This window comes from Podarcis melisellensis (assembly GCF_964234715.1).
Source record: "Podarcis melisellensis genome assembly, chromosome: 7".
Lineage (NCBI taxonomy): Eukaryota > Metazoa > Chordata > Lepidosauria > Squamata > Lacertidae > Podarcis > Podarcis melisellensis.
The window spans coordinates 36,603,629-36,625,961 of record NC_138539.1 but is presented as its reverse complement, the minus strand read 5'-3'; the positions used below and the strand labels follow the sequence as shown (position 1 = coordinate 36,625,961).

The window sequence follows — 22,333 nt, the reverse complement described above, 5'->3', positions numbered from 1 at the left end:
GCAACCCCATAGGGAAATTCGTTTTGCGAAGCGCCTCCAAAACAGAAAACCCTTTCGTCTAGCGGGTTTTTCGTCTTGCGAGGCGTTCGTCTTGCGGGGCACCACTGTAATCTATATTTTAATGGCATATTTGTTTCGGATGCATTTGTTAACACACACACACACACACACACACACACAGTTATCCCTGGGGCAATGGACTCTGTAACTGTGAAGTCCTCTGCTAATGGGGGATGCCAACCTCTGGCCACTCACGAAGACTTGACGAAATACACTTCAGACCCTCAAACCACCATTAGCAGCCTTGCACTCTCCTGATATCTTTTTACCATAATTGCCATCAGCCCCAGCCAACTACCACATTTCAGAAGGAGCTGGTGGGAGTTACAGTTTTAAACATCTGGAGGGCACCAGGTTGGCAAAGTCTAATCTAGAGAACAGAGCAGCTCCCAAAAAACAGGAGCAGGGCCATCCTTCAGTCACATATATAAGATTAAGCCAGGCAAGTCTGTAAAAAAAGAAAAGCTTGTGTTGTTGTTGTTGTTTAATCGTTTAGTCGTGTCTGACTCTTCGAGACCCCATGGATCAAAGCACACCAGGCACTTCTGTCTTCCACCGCCTCCCGCAGTTTGGTCAAACAAAAGCTTGTAGTTAACCACTATCTATGATCTTCATAGGTGGGGAAAGTCTATTATCCTGATTATCTGTTTTTAAGGACTTGGCATGGGGACAACTCAGCTTGCAAAGTCCAGATACACACAAGGCTTTTGCCTGTATGCACAGCTCCTTCCTTGCTCCTTCGCAGCACACAGCAACCAAAGAAGGCAACTTCCCAGATCACCATAGGTCAGTTTCTTTTTTCATCTGAACTGGGGAAATTTGATTAAGCGGCTTCAGAAAAAGCCAGGATTTTAAACCTCAATTTGCAAAGCTGATTTAAGTTCTAGCTTGTGCCAAAGCTGGTAGCCATTGTTTATTAAGCAGGGATGTGATTGTTTCAACACAGTCACTCTTCACACACATCACAGTCAGCATTCAAATATTTCATGCCACATGAAAGATAAATTTCCAAAGGGATGGCCACTTTATAGCTTGTTGCAGCAAAAACTGCAGTGCAGACATCTCCTTGCCCTCTGACCTCAGTCTGCAATCCCCTCTCCCCACCACATACACAGGCTCAAAACTGGGTGTACAGTAGAACCTTGGTTCTCGAATGCTCCAGAATTCGTATGTTTCGGCTCCTGAACGATCGAAAACCGGAAGTGAGTGTTCCGGTTTTCGAACATTCTTTTGGAAGCCGAACGTCCGACAGGGCTTCTGCAGCTTCCTGCAGCCAATAAGAAGCCGTGCTTTGGAAGCTGAATGTTTCAGAAATCGAACGGACTTCCAGAACAGATTCTGTTTGATTTCCAAGATACGACTGTATATACTTATAACTCAGGATAACATTTCATGCATCTTAAAACTCTTGAAAGCTTATGCCATAATAAACTTTAAGATACTGTGGTGCCCCGCAAGACGAATGCCTCGCAAGACGAAAAACCCGCAAGACGAAAGGGTTTTTCGGTTTTTGCGTCGCTTTGCTAGACAATTTTCCCTATGGGCTTGCTTCGCAAGACGAAAGCCCGTAGGGAAATATCCGGGGACCTCTTTTAAATGCTGGCGGTGGGGAGCAAAGCCTTCCCCCCCCCTCCGGACTTCAGAAGAGGTCCAAGAAGGCCGGCGAGGGCGAAAGGTTTTGCTCCCCACCGCCAGCATTTTAAAAGCGGTCCGGGATAGCAGGGAAGCGCTTCCCGCTATCCCGGACGGCTTTTGAAGGCAGGCGGGGGAGCAAAGACTTTTGCCCCCCGCCAGCCTTCAGAAGAGGTCCAGGACCTCTTCTGAAGGCGGGCGGGGGGCAAAAGTCTTTGCTCCCCCCTGCCTGCCTTCCTGGGAGAGCGGAAAACGCAGCGCTCCCTTCCCGCTTTCCGCGGAAGGCAGGCAGCGGGGACAAAGACTTTTGCCCCCCGCCCGCCTTCGGAAGAGGTCCAGGACCTCTTCTGAAGGCGGGCGGGGGGAAAAAGTCTTTGCTCCCCCCCGCCTGCCTTCAAAAGCCGTCCGGAGGCTTTTAAATCGCCCCGGGACAGTCCCTTCAGAAGCCAGCCTTCAGAAGAGGTCCTGGAAGGCGGGCAGGGGGGACAAAGACTTTTACCCCCCGCCCGCCTTCGGAAGAGGTCCTGGACCTCTTCCGAAGGCGGGCGGGGGGCAAAAGTCTTTGTCCCCCCTGCCTGCCTTCCCGGGGGCTTTTAAATCGCCCCGGGACTGTCCCGGGGCGATTTAAAAGCCTCCGGACGGCTTTTGAAGGCAGGCGGGGGGGAGCAAAGACTTTTGCCCCCCGCCCGCCTTCAGAAGAGGTCCTGGACCTCTCCCGAAGGCGGGCGGGGGGCAAAAGTCTTTGTCCCCCCTGCCTGCCTTCCCGGGGGCTTTTAAATCACCCCGGGACTGTCTTAAATCGCCCCGGAGCTGCCTTCGCTGCCGCCCGCCAGCATTTTAAAAAACCTCGGGCCAGCGGAGAAGTCCTCTGCTGTCCCGGGGTTTTTTAAAAATGCTGGGGGTGGGAAGAAAAGCCCTTGTCTGCCCCCCCCAGCCTTCAGAAGAGGTCGGGGGACAGACTGTCCCCGGACCTGGTCTGAAGGCGGTTTCCATAGGAACGCATTAATTAATTTTCAATGCATTCCTATGGGAAACCGTGCTTCGCAAGACGAAAAACTCGCAAGACGAAAGAACTTCCGGAACGAATTAATTTCGTCTTGCGAGGCACCACTGTACCACAAAACTCTTTGTTGTTTAGAGAATATAAGACACTCTCCTGTGTGCAGCAGGGAGGCCAACTATATGTCCTTTTGATCCCTTCCCATTATGGCTGGTAATATCTAGTACAAAGGGTTTGACTGGATGGGCCCAGGGCATAATTAATGCAGTCATGTGAGGGAAGTAATTCCCACTGCCTTGAAAGAGGCAGAGGTGCATCTTCCTTTGAAGAGGCCTTCTCTGGATCCAGAACCATAGAACTGCAGAGTTGGAAGAGACCCCAAAGGCCATCGAGTCCCAGCCCCTGCAAAGGTCCATTCTGTCTCCTATGCTAGGCAAGATCTATATGAAGAAATTGGGAGCAGACACAGCTCTCTCTCTCTCTCCATTCCATCTGACTCAGGAGATGCTGCAGAGCTGTTAGAATTGTCTGAATCCTTTGCTCTTGTCTTTCTTCTCAGAGGTCAGATGGTGTTCAATAAACAATGCAAAGCTCAGCTTTGGATAATTTGAGCAAGAGAAAGCAGAAATTGAACAACATGGGTTTATAATACGACTCAAGCTTCTCTCACTTCTAATCACAAGATGAATAGACAATAATAATGCAAGGTACTGAATAAATCATTGCATGGTAACGAAGAGTAGCTTACAGAGAATCACTAAGTGGCTCCTCCATTTATCTGTGTGGTGAGATGCTTATCCTCTCTTGAGATTCTTGAGAACAAACACCCTATCAAATTACTTGAGGAATTACTCAGCACTATGTTCCTAAAACACTAAAATGACCAAGTCTTACTACCAGTTGAATTATCATCTTGCCACCCTTTGATCATCATTCATTAAATTTGCTTCTATCAACAGACATATCATTCCGTTGCAAGAAGATGAATTATTTGCAATGACAGGCCCATTAACACCAATTTCAAGTAACAGAACTATTACGAAAGTGGCAGTAAACATGTGATAGATGAGATTACATGAATTACTCTTAAGGCTTGTAGAATCAGAAAGGTGAAAGGTAAGGTAAGGAAGTAAGCAGATGTCGGCCAAGTCTGGTCTAACACCAGACCTCCTCCCAACTCCCTCTCCTCCCCTTGCTGATCATACTGAGTTTCAAAAGTCCAAGCTGTACCAAACTGCTTCGACTAAAAGCAAGATATACACCAATGGAAAACATGCATGGATTTTAGTGGAACCAATTTCCAACCGTGCTACTTAGCCTGCAGGTAAACTCAATTAAACGAGGTACACTTCGATAAAAGCTAGGCTGTGGATTGGGCTCTTGGCTTTAATTTAAATGTTTAATCAATATGCAGACTCTAAAGCTTCAGTGAATTATGAAATTATCTTCATCCATCAAGTCTCCTTCCTCTCTAAGGCCTAATTTAACACAAAGTATTATTTCAGATCTGAAAATTGGACAAATCCAATTCTCTCTTTTTAGCATGAGCCAATATACGGTACCTGCACTTAAGGCCATTCTCAAGATTGCATTCCAGTTCTGGCATGAGTTATAGAACCAGGTGAAAATACTATGGAAGATGAAGTGCATCAGAAAGGTAAAACAAATATGATAAACTCCCTTGATTTAGAGAACAGGCTACCATATTATTTATTTAAAAAGCAGATTATGATGGAAATTTTACTTTCTATACTACCAATTTCTTGTCATATGTCTTGACAATAGATTTCTGAACTTCTGTTCACGGCACTAGGTATGGATGATGAAGTGTGCATGTACACCAACCTTGTATTCAACACACATACCCAATAGCTATAGGCAATAAGGAATCTCATGCAGCCCAAGTGAATGGATAGGCAATGAAGGGACAGAACACTCTGTCCCTCCTCTGCACCCAGCAGGGAAATGTAGCAGGCTGCTAGAGGAGGGATGGAGCAAGGCAGGAAACATCCACGCCATATATATAAAGCACAGAGCTTCCTTCAAAGAATCCAGGGAACTAACTATAGTGCTGGGTGTTGGGAACTGTAGTTCTGTGAGGGGTAAATTATGGTTCCCAATTTATATTTTTTCAGGAAAACGGTGGAAGCCACGTACTTTAAATGTGTGATATATATGTGACCCTATGAAGTTTTGTGGGCCTGTTTACAAGGCTGGTGAATGCATGCACACACACTCACATTGTGCTTTGCCTTTTAAGGAACAAGTGGCACTACAGCTGCAACACTCAACGTGAAAGAATAAGCCGTTGAGATTTCTAAACAGGAAGCAAAGCAGCAGCACGGAGAAGTACAAGTTTATCTGAGCAAACCACAGTCGTTTTTCATTCAAACCATAAGCATAAGGGAAACAATGACCGCATAACATTATCAGTTACATAAATATACAAAACGAAGAACTCCATTTGATGGATTTAATAAAGTACATTTCTTAACAAAGTATGTTTTTCAGGATAGTATTCACTCCACTTACAGAATTTCCAGGTCATTTTAAAGTTTTATTTTCCAGTTAAACTACCAATCATCCAAAGCAAAAAACCCTTTAGGGTAGACTGAGATAAGGCTGCCTGCAGCAGTACTTGGGCCTTCAAGAAGTTCTGACTCTCTCTTTCATTAGTTGAATGAGCATTCGAGGACACAAGGACAGAACCACCTGCTGAATCAGGCCAATGGCCCATTTAGTCCAGCATCCTGTTCTTACAGTGGCCAATCAGATGCTTGTGGGAAGTTTGCAAACTAGGCAGTATTCAAAAGCATGATGACCCGGTACTACAGAGGTAAAACATAGCAAACTTGTCTTCCACCCACTGCTTCCATACCATGAAGAGAACAGTAAAAAAACAAATCTGCACATTAGACTGGAGCACAACTTTCACAAGGATTTGAAATTATATTTCAGGCATCCCCAAACCTTCGGCCCTCCAGATGTTTTGAACTACAATTCCCATCATCCCTGACCACTGGTCCTGTTAGCTAGGGATCATGGGAGTTGTAGGCCAAAACATCTGGAGGGCCGCAGCTTGGGGATGCCTGTTATAGATGCATGGATGCACATCCTAATTCAAAACATTGCTAAATTGCACTGACACAGCAATTGACAAGTCATCCTCTAATTACCACACACTGGCACATGAAGTATTAAGGAAGCAGCTAGGATCAGGGGTTTCATGGGGTTTCAGCAGCTGACCACTTTGCGCTGAACACTGGGTGTTGTTTCTTTTAAGCAGTCTGTTGCCAAATGTCCATCCTGCTCAAATATAAAAGCTTTCCTCCACCAGCAACCAGATCTTGAAATATTATGATTAATCTGTCTGGAAACAGAACACAAATTACACCATCTGGCAGTGATAATCTATCTGAAGAAGTGTTATCTGAAGAAGTGTGCATGCACACGAAAGCTCATACCAAGAACTAACTTAGTTGGTCTTTAAGGTGCTACTGGAAGGAATTTTTTTTGTTTTGACTATGGCAGACCAACACGGCTACCTATCTGTAACTGATAATCTATCGTTAGTAATAATGAAAGAGATTTAGAGGGGAAAGTGTGGTAGCCTATTATCATAAAAAAACAACCTGTGTACACCCGCAAAGAGCAAATACACACAAAAAAGTATTCTAGACTAATAGACTTATTATGGTATAAGCTTTCATGGGTAGAACCTGTATGTACATGCTCACATGCGACAAACTGTATACCAACACATTTCTAGGTGATACTTATTACTATTGTTTATTAAATGCTCTCATTGCAAGCAACTCAAGGCACCTTTACCTACAAGTTGTATATTAATATGAAGTCAACTCTTTTGGGTTCCACCAAGGGCTATAGCACCACCACTACCTTTGATTGCTGTTGTTTTTGAGGATACTATCAGGGGGAAGAATGACTGTAAGTGCTCCCTAGGGAATGCAAGTGAGCACCAGGGATGGGAAGTGTGTAATTTTGCCCCACCTTTTATTGTGAGTTTAAACTGGATATAAAACAACAGCAGAAGTGAGATTGCTACTGCTACTTACAAAAGGCAGGCTTGCATATTGGACAGGCAGGGCTAGTAGTCTCTGCTTTCTTTCTTTAAGTCTGCTGGCAGTTATTATTAATGATTATTATTTATTATTATTATTGTTGTTGTTGTTGTTGTTTTAGTATATCTTTATGTTTTAAGAGCATCTTATCTGATTGTTCCATGCTGCTTCAAAATGTGGAATTTTTGTTGTTGTATTTTTTTGGCATGTTTTATAATACAGTAAACCACGTTCAGACTTCTTTGGGGCATAAAGCAATACAGAAAACCACCCAAACAAATAAATTTTAACAGTGTGTATATAAGGCATCTGAAAATCTCAAATATCAGATTTAGCTTGCCAAGTAAGAATTAAAAGGACAGCCCTCTAGGTATTTGTAGCTACACAGACTCTATTAATTCCAAGGGCACGATTCTTACAGAGGTCTGAAATGTTGTTGCATGGCCTCATGCTTTCTATTTGATGATTATGATTTGAAAGTTCTTCATTAGATATTATAGGTTAGGTTATGGATGTACTGAGAGCGGACTAATTCTCTGAGTGGGCATCATCCACACAATAGTAGGGTACATGCCATGGCTTGGGGAACCCCTAGGTTTGAAGAAGTACAAAAATATGTTGGAATGGTTTTTCTAAGGAGGGACAGACAGGCACATGATAAGGTGGGTTAAGCATGATCAGTGGCCATAGGATGTTAAAGGGGAGGAAATGAAAAATGATGTGTGGTAGGGAATGGAAAGGAGCGTTCTGGAAAAGGGCACAACTGGTTAGCCCCAATGCAACAGGCTGTTGCAGGTCGCATATGTATTAAAGATATACAGCTGGCTGGAAAGTGCCGGTGCCCAGTTCATCTTAGGCACTTGGTGACCTTAGGCAACCCACAACCCTTGCAATAGGAAGATAGTAATGCAGGGAGCTGTTGTAAGATCGTAAATGTAACAAACACTTGAAATACATTGTAGAAAATGCAATTAAACTCTGCTCAGAGCATTTTACTTTCTATACTCTTAAGATATGTAAGATTTCAAGCAAAATAAGAAAGAAATTTCCTTCAGTCCTAAAAACTTTCATTTAAAAAACCCACAACTGTCAATAACTTATGGCTCTTTCCAGAAGAGATCTACTAACTCTTAAGCAGACAGCTAACTTACTTTTCATAATATTCTAGCTCCAGCCTACCTATCCTTTTCTTCAACCATTTCCACTGCCTCATACCCATGTGATATTTCTTCTAAGGTTGAGCAGCTGGTGACCTCTGTGTTAACGCTAAGAATGCAGAGATGCTTTTGCATCAGAAGCTTCATCTGTGAAACATTTGCATGTGACCAGTGCCGCCTCCTCCTCCAGCATGATTGCTCAGAAAGGAATTGCAGGGAGTATTGGAGTCTTCACACAAAGGCATTCCCCCGCGTAGGTGGGGAAACCACAAACAGTGAGGCCCAAGCTACAAACTGTGATCTGCAGTGAAAAATCCCCCTTTAGTACAACTATGGGATTACCCACAAACAAAACACGAAAATGCCAGCTTCAGCCAGAGTACAGATTTTCCCTTTAATCTGCATAGATTCAAGGAAGAGAGTTTAGGCAGCAGTCTATTCAAGTAGTCAGTAAGAAGTAAATGTGGTCCTAGGAAGCTGATTACAGAGTCAGACCATTGATTTATCTACTTAAGCATCTACTTTAAGCAGTAGCTTTGCAGAGTTTCAGACAAGAGTCTCTTAGAAATGGCCCTTCTCAGGACTTGCTCCAATGGTTCCAATTTCACCTGGGACAGAAGGGGCTTTCTAAATCCCATCCTTGATAGCCCACTGCATTACACAGTGCTTCTTACCTTAAGCACTGAACCATAGAAGGAATGTTTGAAATTCGCCAGGCACCAGATGTATTTTGCACCTATCGGCCATTTGCAACCAAGTGAATATGCCTGGGCGCCAGGATGGCACCTGAGGTCTCCGTCGTCTGGAGGTGCATGCCTGAGGATCCTTAGATCTTGACTATTTTCACACACTAGCTACATACCTTGTAGAAGTCTATCTGTTATATTTTATCTGCACAATCAAAATGAATTTCAGGAATCAAAAGTCATACTGAAAATACAGTAAGGCATGATGCAAGATACAAGTATGGAAGATATGTTTACAGTTAAAAAGCTAAGATATATTTTTGTACTTTGGGGTAACCTGAAGTTTGTACAGAAGTATGAAACATATTAAGCTTGCTTTTTAAAAAGAAAGTGGAGAAGAGGAAGGTGCAGTAAGGGAATAAATTATTCCATTGTACCATTTTTTTATTTTCTTTAGAAAAACATCATAGATTAAGCCTGACTTGGAATTACACTATGTGCTCTGGAAGCCTTGCATCTTAAATAACCAAAGCATGTTTATAAGGCCCATGGAACTTAGTGGGACTTACATACTTGCAGGCAGAATCACATACCGGGCGCTGGGAACAGAACAATGTTGCATAGTAGTGAAAGAGACACACAATTAAGACTGCAACTGCGTGCAGATTTCAAAGTCCCATTAAACTTCCAAACAGCTGCAAACCTCTATCATTATACCATATGCTGCCAATTATGCAAGCGGGACCTGCAACAAAGAGTTGCAGTATGGAGTGCTCCTGTTTAGGGTCCCACCACCATGTCAGCCGACATTTATTTAGATATCTACTGATTGCCCATTAACCATGCCCTGTGGGTGGTTCACAAACATTAACACAAGAGTCTAAACTTTAAATATTAATATAGCATATAAATATTAACACGATAAACATAAGATCATTCTAAAATACGGTTTAAATCCAAGAGAAAATACTCCTGTGGTGCAAGTGGGTGTGTCTGGCTGTTAACTAGAAGGCTGGTGCTTCAAGGCTACCCAGGGACAGCTGGGGGCAGGATTCTTGCATTGCAGGGGGTTGGACTTGATGACCCTTGGGGTCCCTTCCAGCTCTACAATTCTAAGATTCTTTTTTTTTGTCATAGTATCTCAGGTATGAGAAAATTCAGACTGAGGGAGCGGGAAGTGCAGGAAGGCAGTGATCTGGAGGTGAATGGAGAATGGAGGTACAGAAAGTTTACCCTCCCCGTTAAATGACAGTATGCATGAACCCTAAGAAGACAGGAGTGCCTGGCGTGCTCTGGTCCATGGGGTCACGAAGAGTCGGACACGACTAAACAACAACAACATGAACCCTAAATGCCCAGTTGTGCCTGGCCTGTGCCTGGTTCTAACTCTCCATTCTCCAACTAGGGCACACTATGGACCCATCTCCCTGACCTTACCAGACGGTACCAAAGCCCTACCCAAGTTCTCGGCTATGGGAATAATTGTTTCCTCTATTCATCCATGAAATGTTGAGGGTACAATCAGTGCCAATGTTTTGGCCATGTGCAATGAGGTCCTAGAATAGCCGACAAGAATTGGGCAAATATTTTCACACATATGAAAAAGGTAATATCCAATACAACTAAATGTCCTAAGCCTAATGTTTCAATCTATATTTCAGCTATGGAAATGAATCTGATTCATGCCCCTCACCCCAAAAATGCCTGCCTTTGAGTCATGATCCTAAGTTTATAACACAAGTTGCAGCAGCTACTCAGTGACGAGGGGAAATGCATTCTGCACATGCTCAAATGCTTCACATTCCTTGCATGACAGTCCCGGTTACGGAAGTCAGGTCTGGCACAAACTGAAGCCGGGGAACAAATTGATCACACCTGGAGCAATACAAACACTCAAAAGCTACACCAGTAAATACAACCGAAAGTTTATTGGCCTCTCACTTTCTACTCAAAGCACCGCCGGGAACACCCGTCCCAAACGATAGAAAGTGAGAAACTTGCTCTTTTTTCGTAAGCAGAAAAAAGTGAGCGGAATTTTACGCGGCGGGGGTTTGCGCGCGAGAAGGGAAGTCTATTCCAAACACGCCGCGCCATCCGATGCCCTCGCAAACACCTCCCCCCCCCCTTGCTTTCGCCGCACCTTGCGCATCCTTTGCAGCTCTCGGAGCCGAGTCGGCAGTGAGGAGGCACTGCGGTGCCCCAAGAAAAGCAGCCCCGCTCGACTTCCGCGTCGCAGGGCCGCCTTCGCAGCAATACGGGTCTGCCCAAGCGGGCCGCTTTCGCTCGCCCCAAAGGAGGCAGCCCTCCTTGTCGCCCCCTCGCATCTTGGTCGCCCCCCGTCTGAGCGGCCGGGAGGGCGAGGCCTAACCGTGGGGCAAAGACCGAGGTGGCTCTTCTATCGCAGGCGTCCCACCCTCGCCAGCCCGGCTTGAGCTTTACTGGGACTCCGGGGCGCTTCTGAGCAGCCGGCCGGTGCGCGCATTACGCCCGGGCCGCCCCCCGAGCTGCCCCCGCCAGGCTTGCGAAGGGCGGCCCCGCTCGCTGACAACGGGCCGGGGGAGGAAGCTCGCCCCGCCGGGGCGCTTCACGCACCTCTCCTTGGAGTAGAGCTGCTGCTGCTCCTGCCGCCGCTTCCGAATGAAGGCCATGGAGGCGAGTCGGCGCCGCTTCCGCTGGGCAGCTCCTTTGTAGCGCGCACGCCGCGCGCTCACCGCCAGGGGCCCCGCGCAGTGCCAGCGCCGGCCATTTATACTGCAGAGGCCGCCGTCCCAGGCGCTCGGCTCGGGCTGGGCTGCTGCCAAGCGTCGCCTGCCCTCTCTCGGCCGTAGCGGGCCTCTCCGCCTCCTGGGCCGCGCGCGGGGATTTCAAGGCAGCCACAGCGTTGCGCTTTCTCTTGGCCCTCCGAAACCAAGAGCCCTCCGGTGGGGAAAGGGCGGAGGTGTCTCAGCGTTACGCTGTCGCTGCGCCCTCGTCTTCCCCCTCCGCCCTGGCCAGTGACTTTAGGCCCAAGCGCTGCGCTCTCCAGAGCAATTGGGAAGAGGCAGGGAGTGATCCTGCGAGCGCAAAGGGAGGCACGTCGGGGCAAAAAAGAACACCTGTTTCGCATACAGGTTGATGAGGTCTGAAATAGCACCGGCTGAGCATTGGGGTCGCAGTGAATGGCGCAATGAGGATGCTGACCCAATGTGCTGCAGCTGTGAAAAGCCCAAATTCCAGGCTAGCGGGTGTTCGTAAAGGAATTGAAAATAAAATTGCTGATGTCATACTGGCCATACACAAGTCTGTGGTGCGACTGCATTTCCAATGGTTGGGGCCCAACAACATCCGAAGAGCCACGGGTGCCCTGTGCCCTAGGCATGTGTTCACAGACAGGTGTATTTTCCAGAGCTCTGGCTACAAACCAGCCTCAAGGAAAATGTGACCTCTAGTAATGGTTTCTTCATCAACTACTCATAAAACGCTGTTCTAGAGCACAAATCATTTACTCTGGTAGAAGGAAAGTTGTTATTCTATGGTGTGTGGGTTGCATGCAGTCATGGACCATAATTAAACTACCCATACCTTTGAACCAACAATGGTTTGTTGGTTTGCTTTTAATGTAGAATAACTTCTGTTGCAAGAAAACATGTTAGCATGTTGAATACACACGAAAAACCCAGATTTAGAGCTCCTCCTTGTGGTCATGTATGGTTACAACACATAACGTCCTTAAATTAAACACAGAGCAGGTACTTCATCTTGAAGTTAGTTAATTAGAAAGTTAGTTCAATAAAAGCACTTCATTAAGGATTGACTGCCGCAGAAACAAGTTCTCTTAAGCAATTAAAATTGGTTAGCTTAGTGGCTAATTGAAGACAAATGTCTCCTTGCAAACAGAGATTACTTGTTTTTCTTTACAGTCATAATCCATTACCATGAAATCATGGGTTGCTGTTGGCTTTAGTTCAGTTCCCTTTTTAACCTTTGGTGATGGAGGAATCGCATGTTAAACAATCTTATGAATGTAAGAAGATGCCATAATTTATTTTTAGTCTAAGATGCCCAGGGCCATCTTTACCCCGGGGGTGCAAGGGGTGTGGGGCACCTGGGTGCCACATTTGGGGGGGGGTGACAGGTGCCCACTGCTGAAGCAGCCTAAGCGTATTGTATTGAGCTGCTATGTGGCAGCGGGGTCAGAGGCACCTTTGACATGACTGATCTCACTCTGACTGCCTGCCACTGAAAGGCTGCCTGAGATGGCTCTCCCACGCATGCGCACAATGCCCGCTCGTCCCATCTTTCAGGCACCTCCCTACAACCGTAAGCGCATGCGTGGAGTCTTTATACCAACTCCCAATGTGTTCTATGTCTTCTTTAGAAAAGCTGGTTTTAAACAAACAAACAAAAAAAAACTCCTCCTTTTGGAGCCGTGCAGGCATGAGCACTATTTATCAAATGATAATAGTGACATAAGCATAATAAAAGTTTATTTGGGGGGTAAAACTAAATTTGGGGGCGCTGGGCAGATCTTTGCACCCCGGCAGCCCATATGCTAAAGACGGCCCTGAAGACGCCACAAGACTGCTGATTAAAAAGTTATGTGAATGACCAATCTTTGAAGAAGATTTCCATGTGTGGTTCTGCATGGAATCACTTTCAAAAGGGAAGCATTGGTGAAAACCAAATGTCTCGTTGGAACAAGATCACAAGACAAATCCAGACTGTAACCCTTTTAAAGTGACGTTTTGGTTTGTTTTGCTATACTAACAGTGCAATCACATGTGCACATATACATTCACTGGGAAGCAAATTCCATGGGATTTACTCCCAGGTAAGTCTGCCCAGGACTGCAGCCTAAGACCACAATCCTGAACACAATCACAAGGGAGTTGTTAAGATTTGTTTTTGAGTAACCATGCTTAAGATGGCAACTGCACACCACAGTATAACATACTGATTTTTCTAGATATATATGCTATCCTTATAATGTTAGCTATCTAACATTTCAATGGAGGAAACAATGAATTGTTGTGAAGTAGTACATGCTGAAGACACCCAAACATCTGAGCTACATTTTGACTGGATGCAGCCAATGGAACCATAACACTTGAAAGGCATAAATAGCTTTGGGTCGCAGCAGGAGCATTTCCACCATGCAACGATAAGGTAAAAAATGAAGAAATGGGTCCCCAAATGCACGGTTGGGTTGCAAAAGGTTGAAGATCCCTCATCTACTGTAGGTCATTATTGATTACGCTGACTTGGGTGTGTCTCTCCAGGAGTTCGGGCAGAGTTCTGTCCCAGACCTGCCTGAATGTGCAGGGAACTGAATCTGTGACCTCCTGCATGCAGTGAATGAATGAATGAATCTTTATTTGTGTCAGCCATCAGTTATAGCAATAAAACAGCAATGCAATATACAAAGAACAGAAATAAAAAGTCGATTATATAAAACAGACTTTAGGGTCCTGAATAGTGGACCTTATTCTGATTGCCCCAGCTAAAAACCTTGCAACCTTTGCAATGTGCCAATCTGCATGCAGTGACACTGAGCTACACCTGTTCCCCATGATCAGTACAGTTTTGTGGAGGCATACAAAGAAGCACACAAGTTTCCATAGCCACACGCTGGTTAAACTACATCAGTGGGAAAATATTTATTTGCACACATGCTGATATTGGCTGGTAAAGTAGCTGAGGATGAGTTAGCATCATAGCAGGACCAGAATCAATGTGGCATCAGGGTCACCAGGGATGTCCATAGGAATAAGGGCAAGCTTGCAGCTTCTGTTGGAAGGAGGCTGAGAGATCAATGCCTCCACAGGCATGGTGTTTTACAAAGAAATAGTCAGAGCCTTTTCTCATTTCTGGACACTTGATGGCACTAAACTAACACAATATACATCTTAATCCAACATTGGAAGGTGCTATGCCATAATGTAAACTGGTAATGTTAATGTTTGTGTTTCGTGTTCTTTGGGGCTAGATTTTGGCAATGGAAGAATATACTTAAAAATTCATCAAAATACAGCAGGCAAGTCCTAATCGGAAATGAATGAACAAATTACAAAACCTCCACCAACCCCTTGATATCGACATGCTTAAAAAACCTATTTGCTCAGTTTTTGTATTGTTAATCTGGTGAAGCCTCATCTTGTTTCCAGACTCGTTTCTTTTTAACTCCCTCGTACAAAATTCTGTGAAGACTCTTAAGCAACAGCCGTTTCCAGTGTCCTGCTAGGCTTCTCTGGCAAAACTGAAGACAGAGCACAATTCTTGTGCTGCCTTACCATTTCCCCCCCAATCCCATTTAACAACATTTCTGTCTAAAGATATATAATGGTGGCACCGGGCAAGCCTCTGGTGGCAGATTTTGGGCTTTCAAATTTCAGAAGCACCCTGTGCAACACCAAAATTTGTTTCCCCCTCGCCTTTTGTTCTAGGTCATTGTTCCAGTGGCCCTGCAGGGCCCTCTTGGCTTGGTGCCCAGTGCAGGTGAACTGGCCATGCTTCCATAGATCTGCCTCTGAAGCCCCCCTGGGGAGAGCATTTGACAAGCAAGGAGCCAGTGCAGAAAAGGCCCATTCTCATGTTGCCACCGTCTGGACCTCTTGTGAAGAAGACACATGAAGAAGGGCCTCAGATGACAATCTCAGGGTCTGGGTTGCTTCATAAAGGGAGAGGTGGTCCTTGAGGCATTGTGGTCCTGAGCAATTTAAGGCTTTATCGGTCAAAACCAGGAATTTGAATCGGGCCTGGACACTAATTGGCAGCCAGACCAGGATCAGTGTAATATACTCAAACCATCTTGCCCAGTGAGCAACCTGGTTGCCAAATTCTGCACCAGCTGAAGCTTTCAAAACATATAACATGTTGCAGTAATCTCAATTACAGGTTACCAAAGCATAGGCAACAGAAGTTAGGCTATCCCTTTCCAGCTGAATCTAATGGAAGGCCACCTGAGCCTCAAGCAACAGTATTGGATCCAGAAATACCCATAAACTACATACCTATCAACGGACACAGGTGGCGCTGTGGTCTAAACCACAGAGCCTAGCGCTTGCCGATCAGAAGGTTGGCGGTTCGAATCCCCGAGATGGGGTGAGCTCCCGTTGCTCTGTCCCTGCTCCTGCCAACCTAGCAGTTTGAAAGCGCGTCAAAGTGCAAGTAGATAAATAGGTACCGCTCTGGCGGGAAGGTAAATGGCGTTTCCGTGCGCTGCTCTGGTTCACCAGAAGTGGCTTAGTCATGCTGGCTTAGTCAACTGTCTGCAGACAAATGCCGGCTCCCTCGCCCTATTGAGCGAGATGAGCACCGCAACCCCAGAGTCATTCGCAACTGGACCTAACAGTCAGGGGTCCCTTTACCTTTTTACAGTACATACCTATCAAGTGTAATCCCATCAAGAGCAGGCAATAGAAACATCAACAATCTGGCATCCTTTATTGTTTTATTTGATCATGCTTCAGTGTGACTTTAGGTTGTCTATGGCCAGTTTATTCTTAAACTGCTTTCCCCTCTCAGCTTCTGCGATGATGATGTTAATTCAGCATCAATCTCTAGAGAACTGTCTGATCATGTTAATGAAAAGAAGAAGAAGAAAATCTAAAGCTAAGTGTTTATCGGGAAAGCAAGATTTGTTTAATATGAAAAATCTCATGGGAAGATTCCAGTATTGTCAAAGAAAAGAAAAGAAAAGAAAAGAAGGGGAGGAAATATTTTGTACAAAAGGAAAGAAAGGTCTTTTAGTATCGTTGTTTTTGGAGTCCCAGTAAATTATGAGCAAGGTTCTATTTGCTCAAAACAAGCTCTTTTCCCCTCCTACCTTGCTGCTTCCTATAATATGTTTATTCCCTTTCCTTTACTGCCTTGCCATAGGAAGCAAGAAGGTCCAATCAAAAAACTGGGAACGGAAGGAAGAAAATAGGCAGTTTGGGGATCATTTTAGCCTCACCCCCACCCCTCGTTCTCCAGGGAAGCAGTGTAACACAGGAGCTGTGCTTTTACCATGCTTTATGAAGCCATCAGAAATCATTAATGTCTTATTTGACTTGGTAGAATTGGACAACACAATTACACAATGAGGATATCTGGAAACTTTTTCTGAAGGTATGTCATGCCTAATATTAAGACACACTCCTTAATGGGCTTGACTTCGTGTATGGTAGCTCTATTCTTTGCATGATAATGATTGATAACTGACTGTAATTATCTCAATGCTTACGTGGCTATAAGGAGGGTGAATCGATCATAGGCTAAATTGAGTCTGGTCTAAGTTGAAATGAAACCATGCAGTTATTTTCCCCCACCACAGCTGTCAACGTTTCCCTTTTTAAAAGGGAAATCCCCTTATTCCGAATAGGATTCCTCGCAAGAAAAGGGAAAAGTTGACAGCTATGCCCCCCACCCCCCATTTTGCTAGGAAGTGTTTAAATCCTCTTGTGATGGAACTTTTACATTAGCATGAACATTCCTGCATCCAGATTAAATATAAAGCTCCTTTATTCAGGAGTAAGAAGTATTTATTTGGAAGAACCTGGAAACATGATCTCCACCAACTGAATATTAAACTACCTTCTATCTGCATGGGTGGTTTTCCTTTGAAAAGGACTGGACAAGTGAATGGGATAAGAAAGCTGGTTTTTATTAGCCCATAACTTTCTGTTCCAACTTCAACTCTCAAACAGTTTTGTGAAAAACTTGACAAAATGCACATGTTTTCCCTAATATGAGTCAGTCTGGTTAGAAGGGTCTGCACTAAACTGAACATGAAAGACAATCACAATATGCTGATAATGTTATTGCTTGTTCATTTGTACTAGGCAGGAATTTCAAACACCATATCATCTTTCCACATGTATTTGTGAGCATTTTGACATTACAAATGGGAGATAACTAAGAATCTAGCCAAAAGATTTGTTGTAGAAAAATGAAAGATGCATTAAAAAAATTTATCTCTATATTTGTTTTCAAAACAGTTGGTTTCATCAGTATTTTAATAATTTTGTTATCCCTACGTATTTTTAGAGTATGTTGATATGGCTGGTATTTTTATGATTATATATTATTATGTAACTATTTAGAGGCTTTCTAAATTAAGTGTTATATAAATCTTGTTAAATAAATTGTGGGAATTACAAGGTGGAACAGAGTGTGACAAAAACATGAATTCCTTCTTCTTCCTCTTGCTTTTCCTCGGTAATGTCTAAGTAAAAACTTGTGATATCATCCCCCAAAGTGGCAGCCAATAAAGTGTGAAAAAACCTTAGGTCAGCAAATGAGGCCCTCCCTAACGGTCCCTGCATTGGATGAGAGAGAAACTGCAGGTACCCAAGAAAGGACCTTTTCAGTGGTGGCTCTGTGTATATTTTATATTTTCTTCAGGAAACTGCTTGCACTCCTGAGCTTTGACAGCTCTCCCTCCACCCCCATATATTCTGGACTCGTTTTTTTTATGCTGTAGTGAACACTTGAGCAGATCGGAGCTACTGTTTCATTTTTCCACAAATGCTCCAAAGTGGCACTACATCAGAGAATGGGGGCAAGAAGACTCAAAGCTGGTGCTGTTCCAGTGGGAGAGAAAATGATTGGGTTGTTTCTTCTTCTAACAACTAGCTTGGCCAGTTTTTCTTTCTTTGGGAAGGCAACGGTATTGAAAACCTCACTCCAATTCAAAAGTGCAACTTCCAGAACAGGGATAGAGAACTTGTGGCATCCTAGACTCTCATCAGCCTCAGCCAGCATGGTCAATGGGGAGGGATATTAGAAGTTGTAGCCCAACAACAACTGGAGGATCGCGTTCCCCAGCTCTGCTCCACTCTAGAACATGCACTTGTTTTCTCTCTCTCTTGTTCACTATGGTGAAATATGAAGCTCGACTGCTTCAGGTGTACTGGAGCCTCACCCATTCTTCTCACTGCCCAGCTGATCAGTGGGAGGGTTTGTTGTGCCCCAGGCAAGGTCAAGCAAGCCCCAGGCAAGGTTAGAAGCAATCCAAGTGGTACAGATTGCACACTTCTGGATTAGAGGTAGAAAACAAGGGCATGTTTCCTGGAGACTGTGCATACTGACTAGATAATGTGCATGCTGCCTGGAGAATGTACAAAATGCAGTTGACATATGCACCCCCCCAGGCTATCTTGAGATTAACCAAAGTCTATCGAGGATTATTAATGGTTGTATAACCTACAAAATTCAGTTGACGCATGCACATTCACCAAGAACTGTTGGAGAGCGTGTATACAGATCAGGTGATATACACAATTTCTTGGACAGATTTCATGCACGTTCAGGCCTGGTGATTGTGCACAATGACCAACTGTTATGCACCTTAACGTCTCAATTTACATTGCCCCTAATTTATGCACTGTTTGTGGTTCTTTTGATAATTTATAAGTTTCACCTTCATGCAAAGGTGGCTCGAGTTTGTAAGAAAAGGATAATCCACAACTCAGCAGTAATGGGGTTTGGGAAAGTGACTGAAACGGAACCCAAGCTGGGCTAACTCTGCTGGCAAGCTTTAGTTGAGATGGCTTAGCAAAAAGAAAAAATGAAGCTTTAGAGATTGTGTGTGTTTCCCTTTTAGAGAAAGAAACACACGCACACCCCTACCTCTAAAGCATCTTTTTTCTTTTGCTAAGCTATCTCAACTTTTAGAGAAATGCTGCTCGCTTGAAACTTGGAACTCTGTCAAGAAACCGAGTCTGGCAAGAGTGGTGCATAATGTTTACATGTCTGTAGTGTTTAATTTATAAGGAGAGTTGCCAGGGCACAAAACTGTCTCTGTTACTCAGTGGTTACTCAGTGATGAAGCAATAATATACTGCTGATGCTCACAGGCACACTATTTGCTAAGGTTTCACATATAATATCCAGAGCTTATCCCTGGTCCAAAATAACTGATATGTATTTGGCCATTAAAAAAAACCCTATCAAGTGGTCTTGGTGCTAATTTTACTAGTGCACTGGTTCTCACTCCCACCCTCACCCCCAGGCCACCTGAAAATTGCTAACCAGAAAAGGACTACTTAATGACTTCCTGTTATAGCAATTGTAATGTGCTTTGCTAGATTTAATTATCAAATTGTAATACAATAAAATGCAATATAGGGAATAAAAAAAGCAGTAAAATACAATTAAAATCAACATGAGTATTTAATGCAATTGACCTGCCATTTCCCATATTCAACCACAAATCCACTGACACACCATGGATCACCTGAATGAAGATCATGGACCACAGTTTGGGAGAAGCTGTGTTAGTGTATTAATTGTAGCGGGTATGTTGTTGCTTAATGTATCACTATGAACCATATCAGGTGTTTCTGCTTATTGATGAAGTGGTGAACTTTAGTCCATGAAAACCTATGCCACAATAAAATTGGTTAGTCTTCAAGCTACCCCTCACTAGAGTCCATGTTGCATTTTCTGCAGCAGACTAAGATGACTACCCCTTCGGAAACAGTTAAGTGTAGGGAGGTGATTTTCATCAGGACCACAGCACAAGGAGGTGGAATGTTTTACCCTTCCCTCCCCAGCTGCAATCTCCAGGAAAATAATCCTCCCCACCTCTGTGATGAAATCAGCGATAGGAAAAAAAGGCCTTGGTGTGATAGAGAAGAACAGATTATATGTATTGAGTTTATTTTATAAATGCATGCTCTGCCTTTTGATCAAATTATCTCGAAGGCAGAAGACAACAAGTTACAACCATATCAACAACAACAAACGTCATGAAAGCTCTTGTTCCTCTGGCCATTGCCAGAGGCTAGGGTTATCTTTCCATTGCTTCTGTGGTCTCAGGGCCAGAGGCAGATTTAGGGCAGCACAACCAGTCCCGTCACAAGAGGTACCGAGCATAGGGGGCGCTGCAGGGCACCATAACTATGACATATTCATAACTATTCATCGTGAATTGAGCAGAACCGAAGGCCTCACACTGGGCGCAGCCGAAATTTGGAAGACCAAAGTCTACCCCTGTCAGGGCCGCTGGCAGGGGGAGCTAGAGTTGTTCTTGCTAGGATGGGGAGAATGGAGCTTCCTGCAGCTGTTTGTTCTCTGCTTGATGGATGGGGCCAGGTTGACCTTTTCCTTGCCATGATGCTTTTCCAGGTAGGCACAACTTTCCTATGGTCCCATGATCCCCTGGCTGAAAGCAAAGTGTCCGTCCTTCTATACAAAAAGCTGGTATAGCAATGGTGCAATGCTGGTAAAATGTTTTACACACAATTTCTACTCCCTCTTCTCATAATCATTAGTATTTTTGAAGTCAGAGCAGTGGAATGCAGACATCTGTAGCATCCTATAATTGATCTCTAGGGATATTGCTACATTTCATTTCTTTGCAATGCCTTCTAAATTATATAACCTAGAAATGGGATGAAGAGATAAAAGCTGCTCAACAAAGCCATTCTCAGGTTTGGGGAGGTGGGACTCGACATGTATCAATGACATTTGGTGAAGTCTTCTCTGGCCAAGTGATGTTTTTCCCCTGCAAAGGTAATCATCTGGATTTAATTGAAGTTTCCAACTGTTATTGTACGGGTGGGGGAGAACCTAACAGTCCAATCTCATACATGTTTACTTCGTAGTAAGCTCCATTGAGGTCAGTGGGAATACTACCAAGTAAGTGTGGATAGGATTGTAGCCATAGAATCAGGTCTCTCACCCATGAAGGCTTAGCATTACTGTCCACCAGGAAGTGAGGTTCACTGCCTCTTATAAACAAAGATATACCCACAATGCAAGTTTGCTTTAATAATACAGATATGAAGCAGAACAATCTACTGTACTATCTATTTTACGAAGTTATTTGTCTGCTCTGCATTTGGACTTAAGACATCACATTTGCACCGCTTAAGATATCACAACCAAATTTTACATGATGTTTCCGAAGACCAAGGAGAAGTTCTTCATCTATGTTTGGAAGTAAATGGATGTCCTGAACCCCTGGCCTACCTGGCAGCAAGTCCAAAGTTCAAAGTCTGAGTGTCAATCCACACAAGCAAAGGCCAGGAAATGCAGTCCAGGGTCAATCCAAGTAGCCAAGTCTGAAGTCCCCCAGTCAAGATACAGTCCAGAGTCAAACCTAAAGAAGAGTCCCATAGAGGTGCAGGGGCATCTGAGTCAAGGTTCATCAACATAGGCAGTTGAGCAGATACAGCACCTCAGCTCCGTGCCCCTTCTGTACTCTGCATGCTGATTGCAGCACCCGGGCTTGATGAGACATGTGACCCTCACCTGTTCCTAGCCAACTCCAGCTGAGGAATCACATACCTCCTCCCAGAGCTAATGAGCCCCACCTGGCCAGCTAGAGAGCTGGGCTGTGGGCCCCTGCTTGTCTCAGCCTCCTAGAGTGCTTCTCCTGCTGCTCCCTATGCCTTGGAGTCTGCCGTGTCCTCTGGTGATGGGTCCTGCTGCTCTGGTTCCTGTGCACTGACCTCCATCCCCATGCCATCCTCCATCACCCTGTGAGTATTTCCTCCCCCATCTCCTCGCCCCGATGTGTCCCAGTCCTGGTTACACCCTTTGCCGGGATCCTCTTCCTCCTCCCTGCCATCCTGCCAGTTCAAAGCAGTGAATGCCATTCTGAATCAAGATGGAGAACTGAATCTTTCAAATATGCACCAATTTTCACTGCTGATTTCAAAACTGCACTGATTTCTTGGCTTCTTAGAATTCTCAAGCAAGGTTGGGTGCAAGGCTGTGTGAGAAGGAGTAAAAAGGTGTGCCTCGAAC

At 44.5% G+C, this 22,333-nt stretch overlaps 1 protein-coding gene across 2 annotated transcripts in view; it reads right to left on the bottom strand.

The window, feature by feature from the left end:
* NSMAF (neutral sphingomyelinase activation associated factor) overlaps positions 1 to 11,360 on the bottom strand; it is a 37,999-nt gene extending 26,639 nt beyond the window's left edge. For both annotated transcript variants that reach the window (XM_081917519.1, XM_081917520.1), the window contains exon 1: positions 11,210 to 11,360. In XM_081917519.1, coding sequence (XP_081773645.1) covers positions 11,210 to 11,265 — 56 coding nt within the window. In that variant the 5' untranslated portion in view covers positions 11,266 to 11,360. The remainder of the gene's footprint in view (positions 1 to 11,209) is intronic.
* Positions 11,361 to 22,333: the final 10,973 nt, after the last annotated feature.